The sequence below is a fragment of the Musa acuminata genome, chromosome BXJ1-1, assembly GCF_036884655.1.
Source record: "Musa acuminata AAA Group cultivar baxijiao chromosome BXJ1-1, Cavendish_Baxijiao_AAA, whole genome shotgun sequence".
Lineage (NCBI taxonomy): Eukaryota > Viridiplantae > Streptophyta > Magnoliopsida > Zingiberales > Musaceae > Musa > Musa acuminata.
The window spans coordinates 9,008,321-9,024,554 of NC_088327.1; the positions used below are offsets into that span (position 1 = coordinate 9,008,321).

General features: G+C 38.0%; 1 protein-coding gene, 1 long non-coding RNA gene and 1 pseudogene across 5 annotated transcripts; 1 reads left to right on the forward strand and 2 right to left on the reverse strand.

Moving 5' to 3' along the window:
* Window positions 1-35: 35 nt before the first annotated feature.
* Window positions 36-8,498, forward strand: LOC103994417 (beta-glucosidase-like SFR2, chloroplastic). Of its 4 annotated transcripts, none has more exons than XM_009414739.3 (10): window positions 36-284; window positions 1,249-1,603; window positions 2,181-2,319; window positions 2,603-2,769; window positions 5,589-5,810; window positions 5,990-6,158; window positions 6,237-6,470; window positions 6,551-6,700; window positions 6,905-7,034; window positions 7,964-8,498. In XM_009414739.3, the coding sequence occupies exons 1-10, from the start codon at window positions 104-106 to the stop codon at window positions 8,146-8,148; spliced, it is 1,932 nt and encodes a 643-aa protein (XP_009413014.2). In that variant the 5' UTR covers window positions 36-103; the 3' UTR covers window positions 8,149-8,498. The 4 variants fall into 4 exon arrangements, with proteins under 4 accessions (XP_009413014.2, XP_009413021.2, XP_018685110.2 ...); XM_009414746.3 differs by having other exon boundaries at window positions 1,252-1,603; XM_018829565.2 differs by having other exon boundaries at window positions 5,990-6,470.
* A 440-nt stretch (window positions 8,499-8,938) lies between these two features.
* LOC135680470 (uncharacterized) lies at window positions 8,939-10,058 on the reverse strand. The gene is made up of 3 exons (XR_010515455.1): window positions 9,633-10,058; window positions 9,307-9,545; window positions 8,939-9,061 (listed from the first exon to the last, which is right to left on the reverse strand). It is a non-coding gene; the product is annotated as an uncharacterized LOC135680470 (long non-coding RNA).
* Window positions 10,059-10,293: 235 nt separating this feature from the next.
* Window positions 10,294-15,446, reverse strand: LOC135680466 (probable pre-mRNA-splicing factor ATP-dependent RNA helicase DEAH2; annotated as a pseudogene).
* Window positions 15,447-16,234: the final 788 nt, after the last annotated feature.

The window sequence follows — 16,234 nt, forward strand, 5'->3', positions numbered from 1 at the left end:
AACCTTCTATATGATCCGTCGCCACGTTTAACCGCAACCCACTCTTATCACGTCTTTCCCGCTCCACCTCCACTCTGTCCGCGTGACCGAGCGCGGAGGTAGAATGGCGTCAGTGGCGCTCTTCCTGACGGCGACGAAGGTCGCCGGAGCCCTGGTGCTGGCCACCGTCGCCGCCAACGCTCTCTCCTTCTTCCGTTACCGAAGGAGGTACCTCCGCCCGTTCCGCTCCCCCATCGACGAGTCATCCGACGTGCTCGCCGACTTCAACGTCCTCCCATCCGGAGGTAACCACTCGCGCCTCCCGGCTTCCAAACCCTATATCGAATAGCTCACCCTTGTTCAGGAACTTCTCGTGTGCTCTTCGTTCACGAGTTAACGGCCTCATCGGCCTCCTTCCTTTCGGACGTAACTCCCCCGCTCCTTCCCGGTTTCAAACCCTACCTCGAATCGATTGCCTTAGTTCAAGAACTTCTATTACTGTGTTTGATGGGTTCGGCTGCTGGGTGGAGCTTTGGCGTATTCCTTTCCTCTTTAGATGTGATTTCTGCTATTCGCACGTGTATTAATCTGACTTGAGATTTTGGCGAGGTGGGTTAGGATAAATAATTAATCTCTATAGTATCAGTAAATTCTAGTTAAAGATCTCAGCGATTGATGAATTGAACCGTACTAGAGCGAAATATCAGGGTTCTTCATTATTCGGTTATGTTTCTTCCTCGCCTTATCCTGTTTCTTTGGGTATTTTATTGTCCCCTTTTCATTTGAAGACTGATACTTGTTTTCATGAGTATGCAATTATGCGTTGTTGGCCTTTCGAATTTTGTTTTTCCTGCTGAATCAGATTTTTTCTGTGGTGGAATTAGGCTAAAAAATTTACAGCCACTCATTCCTATGACTACGCTTTTGACCACCAGATGTGAATTATCGTTTTTGAATTCCCGGAAGAATGATGCTTAGTGGAGTCTTGATAGTGTCAATGTAATGCGAGAGTGATTATTGTGTGTGTGAGAGAGAGAGAGCAAGAGAAGACTGTAAGAATTTCTTTGGGTGAAAGGGAGAGAACGGGGAAGAGATTCCACTTTTTTGTTCTTTTAGAGAGAGAGAGAGATAGAGAGAGAGAGAGAGAGAGAGAGAGAGAGAGAGAGAGAGAGAGACTGAATTAAGTGCGTCCTGTATTGTCTTACACATCTAGCTTAGTGGTTCCAGTCGATCTTATTTTTTGTTTTTGTTGTCTCCTGCTTTGTGCAGCAGAAGTAGATGGGTTCTTCTTTGGGTTGGCTACAGCACCTGCTCATGTTGAGGACAGGCTCAGAGATGCTTGGCTTCAGTTTGCAGAGGAGCAACCTTGTGCTGATGTGGGACTTGCTCAGAAGCATCCAGTGGATGCTTTGCTGGCTTCTGCTACTGGTGATGGTGGTTCTCAGCAAGGCTCCTTAGCCACGGATGAAAGTAAAAAGACAGGTATATTGGAGACTAAAAAGCCTCTCAAGATTGCTATGGAGGCTATGATCAGAGGATTTGTGAAATATTCAGATGATGAAGGCCTGAATTCCGACACAGAATGCCACCACACTGTTGCTTCATGGCATAATGTGCCTCACCCGTATGTACTCCTGCTTTTTCAGAGCTATCTATATTTTAATTTAAGTGGATAAACCAACCATCTGCATCATTACAGATCAGGTAGTGTAAGATATTTACATCATATGCGTATTAGGAACATTGCAAACATGAGATTTGTTTCTGTTCTTACATCTATATTAGGCAATAACATGCCAATTCGAATGGCCGGTACTGTTTTGCTTTTGCTGAGCAGCAAGTATCATTCTGTTTAATTTGTTGGTTAAAGCATTTGTCTGAATTTTTTTTTTTTGGTAAGTTCTGAAATTTGCTTTGCTTGCAGGAGATGCCTAACTAGAATAACTTCATTTTTCTAAAATCTGCTTTCCTAGCAGTAGGTTATTAGGTAGGATAAATTTCCACGTTCAGCATTTACTCGGCTCAACTATAAGGAATTTTCTTCACAGCTCTTTCTGATCCATGCTTGGTTTATTAAGGCATTGTTGCCATCTATTTAACCTAAACCATCCAGTTCTGGAAACCTAGATGAGGCTCTCGTTGACTTCTTTTAGTTGATGTAATATATAAATTGAAATCAGACACTTACTTGCTGGTTTTAGGCAAGAGAGGCTGAGATTCTGGTCTGATCCTGACACTGAGTTGAAGCTGGCCAAAGATACTGGTGTCAGCGTCTTCCGCATGGGGATAGATTGGTCAAGGATAATGCCAAGGGAGCCAATACGGGGACTCAAAGATGCGGTAAGTTGTGACCGAATTCGATTCCTTATTATGGTCACAGTAACTATAAATATAACAGGATGGTTAACAAGCTTGTATACAGTGACTAGGGAAGTTGTTCATGCAGTACCTTTTGGTGATTTCAATCTTCATCATGACCATGCTCTTCTGTGGTTTTGACAATTATATGTGTCTGTCTCTGTGGGTTATGTGCTTTCTATGATAAAAATCAATTTCTTTGCGGTGCTTTTACGGTATTCTGCCATATGGTTGACATCTTTTAATAAGTAGATGTTTTCTCTAGGTTAACTTTGCAGCATTGGAACGCTATAGATGGATTATCAAAAGAGTTCACTTTTACGGAATGAAGGTGATGCTTACTCTATTTCATCACTCACTTCCTCCATGGGCTGGAGAATATGGAGGATGGAAATCAGAGAAAACTGTTGACTACTTCATGGATTTTACAAGGTTTCTGGATCTTGTCAACATGAAGGTTTTCTGGACTTTGGAGGATCATATTTTATATGCATTTTATTATTCAAGTGGATTCTACTCTATTGTTTTATACCATGCTTGCTTTCACTTATTACTAGTTAAAACCTGAATAGGCCAGTATAAACATCTTGAATTTCAATTCGACTATTAGTTTACCTTCCTGATGATAGAATGGGGCACATGTCTCTTGCATCCTGTGAACTAGGTATGTCTTTCACAGAGTTGGTTGTTAAAATTAAATTTTACTTCTTCCATTCAAGGATTATATAACATGCACAGATGCTCACAACAGAACTCAAACTCCTGACCTTCTGATTGCATACTGCACCTTAACCATTAAAATGTTCCCTCAGAGATGATATGTTAAGTGAGTTAACCCTTTCATGAAAAAAAAGTACCTTTCATGGATTCTGGATGTATTTAGAAAATTCATTATTATTTTTTCCTATTAATATTTATTTTTTTGTACTAGTTAATGCTTAAATTTAAAAGAATCATCTCAGACTTTAGGTATTAAAAGACTATCTGGTGTGAGTATATCATCAGAAGCCAAGTCTTGCGCCTATTGAGCTTTTGAATTCCAACTTCAGTCCGCCAGCTCATTTGATCTGGGTGAAGTTTTAGGACATGCTAATTATTGCTAGTTATGTACACTGGACCTGCTTCAAGCCCTATGTCGTGCCAAATTACGGTTTAGCTCATTCAAAGTTGTTGGGGTTGGAAATTTTACCATTTTGAATAGTTTCTTGGTTGATCTGTAGTTAAGGATCAATATTTCCATGTTTATGATATATTCATATAGTTTCTTGTGGTTTATGCTTTCTCATTTTTCCCTTAGGGTTTATTGGTGGGCTTCACCCTTCAAGATTCGTAAAACTAATCAAAAGGGTTTATTTGTAATTTTGTATAACTATATGTTTTTTTAATGTTGACAAGTTGATAGTCTTTCGGGATGGAAAGATCTCTTTCTCTCTTTTCAAACTTGGCTGTTCATTATCTTCTGGGGTTGTTTTGTACATCCCCTTGTTCTTTGCTCTTCATTGTCTAACATGCAATCAAGAGAGCTTAAATTGTTAGTGTACAGGATGATTCATGGTTATGTATGTAACTGTTGTGTGATTTTCTTCCTATTCTAGATGCTATATTGGCTCTAAGGGGAGAAAATTTTGTGAAATTAGGGCTTATTGTTATAGTATATGTTGTTGAAGCCAAGGATTGTCACTATGGGACACAATGGTGTGCCATTTGGTTCTTGCATGGTAAGATTCATTTGTGATGTCATGTGTCATTCGCACACGCTAGCATGGCAATGACAACCACAACACTACCTGACATATCTTTTTTTTTTCTTTTGGTTTTTCCTCCCAATGTGTGTTTGCAGGTATTAGGCTTGTATGAGATTAGAAATTATGGATTTCATCAATATTTAATTTTTATTTGCTCCATCTGTTGTCCCTTTCCTGCTCCTTTGATTTTGGGGCATCTTTACTCAATCTACTGCATTCAATAAATTAAGATCATCCTATAAAAATCATGTGCTTAAAAAAGAATAACTTGCCCATATTTTGTTTGTTGCAGAACTTGTTGCATGAGATTTACTATGGTGACTATAGTGGAAAACAAAAGGAAATAAATAAAAAACAAATGTCTTAGTAAGTCTTAAATGTGCCAGTTGACACATTAATTTTGTTGGTCTGCACCGGATGCATAATAGATTCACTGGTACTCAATAACTTTATTTTTCAATAGTACCCCCAATTCCACGAACTGTTGTATTCTTTAAAGCCATTAAGGTTGCAAACTGGTCACCCCAGCATTCTTTGGCTTAAGCTCCTCTAAAATCAACGTTCTTTGAATTTTACAATGCAACTCATTTTCTGTATGACGTGACACACTGTAACTGATATATATTATGTTTCAATCCTTTAGTTGTCATTTTCTTATTAGTTTCTTAATTAAGTTGAGTTGTTTCTGTATTTTAACTATTTTAATTGTATTCCTTGTTATTCATTTTTCATAGTCTCTCTTTCTTTGTGGGACTTGCTGTGTGTAAATGCAAGGTGCTGCCTCAAATTTTCAAAACATATCATAACCTTGGAGCACTTGGTTACCATAGGGGATACAAGTTTGAGCAAAAGGAACAAAGTCTTTTTTTTTTTATCTTTTTAATATTTGATTGTTATTTTCTAATATTTGAGTGTTATAACAAGATTCTCACTTTAATTAGATAACTGACCTGTAGAACCAACAATACAAGTGCATTATATAGAGCAAATAAAAGGTTATAGAGCAAAAAAAACCCTTTTGTTACTCCGAAATGGGGGTTGATGCAATGAGGTGTTGTAGCAGGTACCTTGAGAAGAGAAATTAGATGTTTTACTTGATACAGCATCCTTCTCGAACTGAACTTCGAATGTCTACCTGGAACATGAAATTGGCATAGATGATTTAACATTTTGGACTTTCCATTTGGCAATTTCGCCAAGGAGCACTATACAGTCAGGAAACTTGAAAGTTGCAGGTTGTAGAGCTATCAACACTTTATATGCTATCCGGAGAATCTGTTTTGTCTTTTTCACTCGTTTGCTTGTTTGATTTTGCCACAAAATGCTCATACATGTGCTTTTGATGTTGAGTTAATTTTAAACAAATGTATCTTTTGTTATGTGATATGGTTTCTTTGGATTTAAAGAAGTTGAATGATTAACCAGATCTTCACTTTGTTATCCACTGGCTGATTGTGGACATTCATTTGTTGATATTTTGAATGTGTGATTTTTTCTGGTCCGCAGGCTTGTTGTTGATCGAGTAGCAGATTTAGTGGACTACTGGGTAACATTTAATGAGCCACATGTATTTGTTTTGTTAACTTACTGCGCTGGTGCCTGGCCCGGGGGAAATCCAGATATGATTGAGGTAGCAACATCTGCTTTGCCGACTGGTGTTTTCAATCAAGCTATGCATTGGATGGCTGTTGCTCATACAAAGGCCTATGATTATATCCACGGAGAAAGGTTGCACAAAACTGAAGTTGCATTTGTCTAATGCTAATTGCTTTATTTGATTCTTACATTTAGATGAAATTTGTCTGACTTTGTCAGTCTTCTATTCTTACTAAAATAGCCATCATTCAAATACTGTTCTGTTACTGCACTGTTTAATATTTGCAGAAGTTTTATTTGACTTGCAACAGGAGTGTCACGAAACCTTCTGTTGGGATTGCACATCATGTCTCTTTTACTCGACCATATGGCCTATTTGATGTCGCTGCTGTCACACTGGCTAATTCACTGATAATTTTTCCCTATGTGGATAGCATCTGTGATAAGCTGGATTTTATAGGGATAAACTATTATGGACAGGTTAGCACCATTATTATACTAATATTTCAGAAAGAAATGCATGAACAAAGTATAACTGGAAGTTTTTCCATTATTCAGGAAGTGATTTCAGCGCCTGGCTTAAAGCTTGTGGAAAATGATGAGTACAGTGAATCTGGACGTGCTGTTTATCCTGATGGTTTATATCGAACTCTTCTTCAGTTCCATGAGAGATACAAACGCTTGAGTTTGCCTTTCATCATTACTGAAAATGGAGTTTCAGATGAAACTGATTTGATTCGACAACCGTATTTGCTGGAGCATTTGTTGGCTGTATATGCAGCCATTCTTATGGTTTTGACCCCTGACATGTTCGTGTATTACTAGTATATATAACTGCTTCGTTACATGAATATGTCTCTCTTCTTTTGTAGGGTGTACGTGTGCTTGGTTATTTGTTCTGGACAATTTCAGATAATTGGGAATGGGCTGATGGATATGGTCCTAAATTTGGCCTTGTTGCAGTTGATCGTGCCAATAACCTTGCGCGTAATCCTCGCCCATCATATTATTTGTTTTCCAAGGTAATAAATGTCAAGGAGACTGGATTTTCTTTGAACTTCTCTTGGTATTTTAGTCTCTTTGTTAATATACTGCATGTGCGATCCTTATTTAATCTTGCAATGATCTTCACTTAGATACCCAGCCAAACTGTGTGGACCAGTTATAGATTTATGGTTTATGAACATCGATCCTTAAACTGATGCAAATGGATCTACCCAATTTAGGTAGTGAAAACTGGCCAAATTACAAAGTTGGATAGGATGCATGCTTGGAAGGAGCTCCAGCATGCTGCCAAAGAAAAGAAAACACGGCCGTTCTACCGAAAAGTTGACAAGCATGGACTTATGTATGCAGGTAAATATATTTGGTTTTTGATTAACTGACATTATATGATATATTCCATATTTGCACTTAATTGCCAATAACCAATATGAAGCAATGTTATCTGGCAATGAATGCTAACATTTTCCTTGATGTTAAGAATCTTACTTTTTAAGTTTGATTGGGATCCTACAATGGTGATCATATTTAATCACGATTGCTCCTATCTACATGGTTGCATTAGAGAATATATCTTGAATCAAAAGGCTATATGAACAATTTAATTCTTGGCTTTCAAGTTGACCACAATCTCTGCAAATGAATCTACTGAATTTATGGTCAAACCGATGCAAATGGATGTGCTGGATTTAGGTAGTGAAAAGTGGCTAAGTTACAAATAAATTGGCTTCCTAGATTTAAGGGAAAGGAGAAGCAGAGATTTATGTGGTAATATTCTATTAGATGTATGAAAAATAAAAGATGTTTGTCATGGATGAATTGTTTTTGCAAGTTATTTAGTGATTGAAGTTGTTTGTCATGGATCTCCTATCTAACCTGGGTGGCCAAGATTATATATATTGACTCTCTTCAAACCTGTTCTGGTTGGAAACTTGTGCATTGGATTATCCATTTTAGTATTTTAGACTACATGCATAACATCATAAACCTCTTCCTGAATCGGTCCATATATAGTCTACATGCTCTCTCTCTCTCTGGCCCTTTACTATAACTAGCTTGGGGCCCTTTTTTCAGATGTTCTACTTCCTTTTCTAGCAATTGTAAAATGTTGGCTTTGATATTCTTGAGTAGTTTACTGATATAGCTGCAAATTCACAACTATCATCCACTATGCTTGTGTTATACTAACATCTTTGATTATACGTGTTGATTTTGATTATTCATTCCACTTGTACGTTCTCCTTTTACTCGGTATGACGTAAACAAATTACATTATTGTATAGGCGGTCTAGACGAACCTATTCAACGACCCTATGTACGGAGAGACTGGCGATTCGGGCACTACGAATTGGATGGTTTGCAGGACCCTCTGAGTCGCCTTTGGAACTTTGTCACCGTACCCTTTTCGCCCAAGAAGAAGGTTCAACTAGAAGATCCTCTTGTAGCTCCGCTGCCCGCTGGCCTCTGAAGTCCCCCAAACCCACCACGAGGCAGCGAAAGGATATCGAGTCCCTTGTTATGATATGTATCAAATTGAAGGAGTCCAAGAAACTCACCGTGTTCCCTACTTAGAGCATATGCAAGCGCATCACATGGCAGCAGGTCTGGCGTTATGTTTGACGGGGTTATCATTGATGCCTATCTGGTTTAATCGTATGTATGCTCTCTTATGCTGGCAAATTTTTTTTTCCCGACCCGTAATTGTGATGTGTGCGTGTAGGTCACTTCGATATAATCTTTGGCTGACATTGTCGACGACTGACGACTCTGCATGCAAACAGAAACAAAAAATTATATCTTTAAGATTTTTTTATTTTATTTTTTTGCAATGTGTACGTTTTATTTTTCTTTGCATTGTCTGTAGTTGCTTGCGACCAGACAGTGCTTAAGGTTTCTACATTTACCTGTAATAACCCAACCAAACAAGAACATGGGCACCGGTACCTACCTCGAATCCTCGGAGAAGAAACATAAAGCCTGCAAGTATCTCGAAAGCAATCTCTAGTATCAGATTGCGAAAGTTGAGATCGTTTCGTTCATGGCAATGCACATGCACTCTGCATCTTGGAAGAGAAATAGATGCCATCAGATGGTGAAAGTGAGATCGTTTGGTTCCTGGCATGCGCATGCACTCTTTTCTGAATGAATGCCCCAGCGATCCCCTTTGGGATAGGAGTATCAACTTTTCTGCGAGCGAGTCCCTGATGGCACGCCAATACAGAGGCAAGTAAATGCTACACAAAGGCTCGTTTCTAGTCTTTTATTCTCCCCCTTCTCTTTCCCACGTTTATAATGCAACCTTTCCGGTACTCGTTTCGCCTCGCACAGAGGGAAAGTTTGCTCAAATCATAGTAGTGTAGTGTCGAACCATATCGATCAATCTGCAAATACAAACATTCCATTCAGAATATTTCAAAATTTTAAATTGGGAGAATATATCTGTAAATAGGAATAAAGTTCCTGCTGGTCAAGACCTACTCATTGTAAATGACCCATTATGGCTTATGATCCAGGGAGGTTGATGGATGGAGACGAACAACCTACTCATTGCAACATCAAACTATAGTTCATGAAAATTTCATGATGAACATTTGATAATTAGCTGGAAAAAAAGCAGCATAATTACCTGATCGTCCTTCACTGTCAGGTAGTTTCCACTTTTCTCAAAATTAGCTACCTGCATGAAGTTCCCCGCAAGCATCGCCTTCCTGATGTTAATGTAATAATCACGGCTGTTGAAATCTGTACTTCATAGCTTGAGGTTGAATCTAGCCATAATACGCACAAGCTGTTGCCTCACATTGTCAGCAGCCTTTAGAGTCCTTTGGTCAATAAAATTCTCATAACACCATGACGGGTCCTCCCCTGTCATGCCCAAGTCAAATTCAAACAAAATAACTAAAATAAAAAAGTGCGGAAAGTGAAAAATGAAGTGGTATATCATGTACTTACTGTTCTGCTTGTACGCGTGATATACATTTCACAGCATTAGGTGATCTCCATCAATGTGACCAAACTGAGCCTTAGCTTCATCAACAGCTTTCTGAGCCTCCCTAGGCCGGAGAAAGCAAACGGGCATTAGAAATAGAATTTCTTATCATAGATGAAGCCCATGGAAGGTCAGCATATGTATGGAGTCGAGACGAAACTGCTTCATAAGAAACTACCTGTGAAACTGAAACTATCTACAATAGCCCTAAAGACTGATTAGTAAGATCATGCCAGATTGAATCATTAGATTCTAAAGCCTGATCAACATAGCAGCCAGTGAAACCCAATCGAATACGCATCAAAGGTGTGGCCTACATCTACTGAATGCTTGACCATAGACAAACAGTAGAGTAAAAGCATGCAATAATGATAATCCCCAAAATGTAAATAACATCTGATGAGCATTGGTGCTCAAAAACCAACAAAGTTATGAAAAAAAAATGCACAGCTAAGCAATACCACAAACATGATTAACTTCAATTCTTCTACATGACTACCATGACACAAATTTAAACATTCAGCATGACTACTATGGCACGAATTAAAATGTTCATTCTGCTTCAAGTCAAGATGCTAACGGTACAAATGCAAACCAGTAAGTACAAATGGACAGCATAAAAATCATAATTGTACATGACAAACATATATTTAAAACTTCATAGTCTTATCAAAGAATAGCAAATTTACTTGCTTTCCTGACAGCATTGCAGATATTGAGAGAATCTCATTGGAGCAGTTGAACTCTGGACTGACAACCAACATCTTTGCCATCTGAGGATCCAAGGGAAACTCGCTCATAATTTCACCTAGCTTAGTCAAGTTGCCATCAACGTCAAGAGCACCTAGGTAATTCAATACCTCAAGTACCCACATCAATGTTTCAGGAGCAGGAGGATCCATAAAGTCAAAATGGACAAGATCATCAATTCCAAGTTTCTTCAAATTAAGAACCATATTTGCTAAATTAGACAGAAGAATTTCTGGATATGTTTGATCTTGTAGATCATTTTTAAAACTTTTTTCTGTGTAGAGTCCAAAGAATTTTCCTGATTTTGTTCTACCAGCACGTCCTGCCCTTTGATGTGCACTTGCCTTTGATATTGGAGAGATGAGCAAAGATTCCACACGTATTCGTGGGTTATACACCTTTTGTTTTGAGAACCCTGGATCAATAACATAAACAATACCATCAATGGTCAATGATGTTTCTGCAATGTTTGTTGACACAACAATCTTTCAACCAGGTGGGCCACCTTCCTTCAGCGGTGCTGGAGCAGGTTCGAATATCTTCTGCTGCAACAGCGGGGACAAGGTGGAATATAAAGGCACCACTTTAAAGGGCCAACTTGATCACCCAAGTTATTGATCTCCTTTGTTATTTTCTTACATGCATCTTCTATCTCTTCCTCTCTGGTAAGGAAAACAAGTATGTCACCAGCAGGTTCACACATGTATATTTGTACAACAGTCCGGATAGCAGCTTCCAAGTAATCTCTTTCACGTTCTTGTGTGTAGAAAATTTCCGCTTCATGCAATCTACCAGGTACCCTCATCAAAGGTGCTCCACTGAAGTAATCCCGGAACTTTTCAGCCTCAAGTGTTGCACTCATTACCACTAACTTTAAATCAGGTCTATTTCTCAATACTTCTTTCAGCAGCCCAAACAAGACATCTGTTGCTAAGGTTTGCTCATGAGCCTCATCTCTCTCCAAAAGTGGATCAGCCATTGCTTCTCTTAAAAGCATACCATCAGTTAAGTACCTGGCATCACAAAGTGAAAGCAGAAAAAATGAGTCCATAATTTAAATAACCAATGTATGGAAGCCAGGAGCAACGAAAGCATGATACAGAGGTGTTTACCTCTGACAACTCTGCAGTGCAAATAAATATTAGCCTGGTGTATAACAGTTCACAAATATACACCATCAGTATGTGCGCAACATGACCATGGATGTGTCAATACACCAAGAAATGACACTTGTATGACAATCTACAAATCCAGTCTATGACTGCCTTGGTTTGGCATAAACTTTAATCACTGAACAGGATCACTTATCCACAACCCAGAGACAAATAAACAATCAAAAGTTACCAAGGCTAAGCCAGCATTGTAGTTTAGTATTTTCAGTGTGACCAGAAGCATTCAAGGGCTTACTTCAATACAGTTTTATGACTACTGCAATCTTCAAATCGGATGCTATAACCAACTTCTTCTCCTATTGTTACATCCATCTCCTCAGCAACTCGACGGGAAACAGACATTGCAGCAACTCTTCGAGGTTGAGTGCAAGCAACCATTGGGTGTTTGCCCAAGTCATCGTATTCCAAAACAAACTGGGGAATCTGTTCAATGACATGTCACTTCTCTCGTTCAGATATGTTGGAAAAATAAAATAGACTTAAAAGTTAAAAGGAACAATCATACCATCTGAATCAAAATATAAAAAAGAAGTAACATGAGTAATATGAACAAATCTGAAGAAACAAGGAAACAATAGAAAGTGGCAACCAAAAGCAATATCTCTTATGGGAATCACCTGATGAGTGAATCTGTATTTAAAATTGAAGCATAACTATCTGAGCAAGAATAACCACAAGATTTTCAAAAAAAAAAAGTAGAAAATATAAACCGATAGGCCACAAGATGAACAGCTTGATCACAGACACCTAAAAAACAGTGGCCGCGACACAGTGCTGAACAACCTAATGTCCTTGTCTAAAGCAGAATGGAGTCTAAAGCGGTTGCTGATACATCTGTTGGGGATGGAGGAGCAAGGAAAAAATAGAATACTACGATACAAGTAAAAAAAATCCTTTCGATTCAAGAAAACCGATATAATATTTAAAACAAGAGGATTGATATAAAACAATTACAAGATATTCCCAAGTGTATTCTCTCTTTTATCTTGCTTCATGAACTATGGTCCTATTTATAGGACCTAGTGGTAACTACCCATATCACCCATGATTGAGGTAGTTATTGAAACTACCCGATCATGGTAACTACTTAGATGACTACTAGATCATGGTAACTACCTAGATAACTACTATGAATCAATTCTAACACTCTCCCTTGATTCATAGTTACATGCACTGATTTACAACATGAAATAAACAGCTTTTGAACTGGAAGCGACTTGGTGAGGATATTTGCAAAATGTTGGATTCTTCGTCATTGCAAGTGGAGCTAAACAGATGAGCAAGTTGTAGATATCCTCACCAAGTCGCTTCCAGTTCAAAAGCATATTTATTTCATGTCGTAAATCGGTGTATGTAACTATGAATCAAGGAGGAATGTTGAGAATTGATTCATAGTAGTTATCTAGGTAGTTAACATGATCTAATAGTTATCTAGGTAGTCACCATGATCAGATAGTTTCAATAACTACCTCAATCATGGGTGACATGGTGATATGGGCAGTTACCACTAGGTCCTATAAATAAGACTGTAGTTCATGAAGCAAGATAGAAGAGAGAATACAATTGGGAATATCTTGTAAGTGTTCTATGTCAATCCTCTTGTTTTAAATACTATATCGATTTTTTTGAATCGAAATGATTCTTTTTACTTGCATCGTAGTATTCTGTTTTTTCAAGTGACTTATTCAACCTTGCTTCATGTGCTTGTAAGGAACCCATTAGTTCATCAAATGAAAATGTAGAAAAATCTTTTGACTCCTCAAATTGTGGCAACAACATGATCAAATTTCGAAATTAAACTTCTCAAAACTTTTGCAACAATTATATGATCAGGAAGATGTTCACCACAGGATTTCATTTGACTAACAATTTCAATCACTCGAGAAAGAAAATCTTGCACCGATTCATTGCTTTTCATGAATAAAATTTCAAACTCACGACGGAGAGTTTGAAGTTTTACCGTAATCACCCTTGATGAACCTTAAAATTCATTTTGAATCAACCAAGCTTGCTTTGAGGTTATCGCTGCTGCAATTCTTGAGAAGATTGTCTCATGTACAGCTTGTTAAATGAAGAAAAATGCCTTTGAGTTCTTTCTATTCTCCGTCAGCCCGATTTCGTTATCTGGATCCGCATATCCATTCTCTATTAAGTCCCAAAAATCTTGAGACTTGAATAGAGTTTTCATCTTGATACTTCAAAATTCATAACATTTGCCCGAAAAGATGGGAATAAGGGGTTGAGACATAGAATTGCCATTGAAAACCATAATGCCCAGTTCAGATTGAAACTAGGCTCTGATACCACAAATGTTGAAGATGGAAGAGCAAGGAAAAAATAGAATACTACGATGCAAGTAAAAAGAATCCTTTATATTCAAGAAAACTGATGTAGTATTTAAAATAAGAGGATTGACATAGAACACTTACAAGATATTCCAAGTGTATTCTGAGGTAGTTATTGAAACTACTAGATCATGGTAACTACCTAGATATTGCCTGAAACTTCTAGGACACAGATCTCTGATGTGGTTGTAATCTATTCATTCTCAATATATCCAGATTACATGAAAATCATAACAGTGCCTGATGAGCAAAAAGAAGAAGGTTATTTGCATGATATATTCTGCTTTTAACATGTGTCATTTATTCACACATCTGTTCTTAGTCAAGAAACTATATTATGCATGTAGACTTATCGGGTCACACGAAATAAGCATTCAAATGTGTATTTATAAGGATCCATATCTATATTTTCTTTGATAAAACTATGCAAGCTTTCAAGTGTCAACTACCAATTCCAAATTTAGGGCCAAAAATTGATAGGATACAATGCCAGGATATATAGCATCTTGACCAATACATGTGACAAGATTCTGGTCAAACCTGATAAACTTGTCCTCGTGAATAAGGAACTACTCTACATATGAGAAGGTTATAAAGCAAAATTAGCATGGAATTTTATTTAGGAGGTTGGAACGTTGTTGGATCTCAATAGCATCTTGCTTTTTGACAGCCAAGATTAACAAGGATTTTGGGAATTTCCTAACCAAAAGATATTATTTCACAATTCAATATATTTCCCTATATTGGCACTTGATATCTGATTATGGTGGCTTACAAAGAAGCTGGATAAGAAGAAAACATAGATGTCCCATTTATTCAATCACCGTCCCACTATCATGCAATAGTTGTTGTCCTTTGTTACTCATAAATGTGACCTCAAGGTGGTACTCTACTCTTCAATGATTGTAATGATACTACATGAAGAAAAATAAACATTACTTCCTATTATTTGTCAGGATACTTTTTCATTGACATGTAATTTAAACCAAAAGAATAAGAAATATCTTCTTTGTCAACCATTTCACGGCCGGTTCAAAAGCTTCATGAAGATAGAGCAGATTGTCACAGTACAGCACTTGGAAGCACGTACTTAACACAAACATGACGTCTACTTAAGAAGACCGAAGTAGTATGTTTACCCAGGAGTTCGTGGGCAACAAACCTGGGTTGTTTTACCACTGGCTGGCGTTCAACACCTTCAGGAACTCGTCTTTCTGGTGCCAGACCGGAAGGGTCTGCCTCTTCTCCAGTATCTCGTGGTACCTCCTTGAGTAGGGCCGGCCGTTCCAACGGTTGATCCCCGGCGGGAACGACGCCGACTTGGCAGAGAAGGATCCGTTCGTCTTGGCCAACTTCGCCGCGACGGATGACTCGTCCACCACGTCGAAGAGGCTCACCTTCAACATTCCCAATTCCTATTCCGCCGAATAAGATCAACAGATGATCGACCCCGCTACGAATTCGACCTCAAGTTCGAGAGACGAGCAATCAATGAGTTCAGGTTTTCGGATCGAAACCCTAATGTTTGGGAGGGAAAAGGTCGAGCAGGACCCGATTGGTTAAGCCGTTTTATATAGTAGAGGCGCGGGGCCCATTAGAAGCTCGAATGTACTAAAATATCCTTGTCTTCGTCCCGATTCACGATAAGACCTCCGTGCGCTATGCATATGGAAGCGATACTCTGTTTCCATCCTTCCACCGCTTACCCGATGGGCTACCTCTGTCGTTATTAGAGGGTGAACAGTGGAGCCCAAGTGTGAACAGGAGGAACTGATCCGTACGAAATTTAAGTGGCGACTTCTGCACGTTTGTGCAACGTGGCTTTATATATAGTAAATTCATGAATTTTCTTTTTCAAATTATATATATATATATATATATATATAATTATCGTGTTAGGCTGATGCAAACATAATAAATAGCATATATATAGGAACCTGATGTGAAATAATAGGTTCATAATAAAAAAGGAAATTGGTGTCAACCTATATCTACTGTATACAAGCATTTTGATTACTTGAATAGTGAATGTTCTTATATATTTTATTTTTGGTTGTAAAATTCTAATCATCCAATGTTAGATGAGAAAGGTGTTTTCATAAAAATAAAATCTAAAAGAATGTTTTTATAACTATAGGGAAAATCAAGGATTCACCGTTAAATTTAATCTGTCACTTGTCTTCCGTGCATTCATCAAATTTGTAACACTCCAATTCAATCAAAAATAAGATAAATGAATTTATAAAATAAAATGGATCTACCATTATTAGTAGTCGATTTTTATTAGGGTTTAATTCT

Coding starts and splice junctions, on each gene's coding strand:
- LOC103994417 (XM_018829565.2), top strand. CDS start 104: ATGGCGTCAGTGGCGCTCTTCCTGACGGCGACGAAGGTCGCCGGAGCC. Junction 285..1,248: donor CAACGTCCTCCCATCCGGAG/GTAACCACTCGC, acceptor TGCTTTGTGCAG/CAGAAGTAGATGGGTTCTTC. Junction 6,471..6,550: donor TATATGCAGCCATTCTTATG/GTTTTGACCCCT, acceptor CTTCTTTTGTAG/GGTGTACGTGTGCTTGGTTA.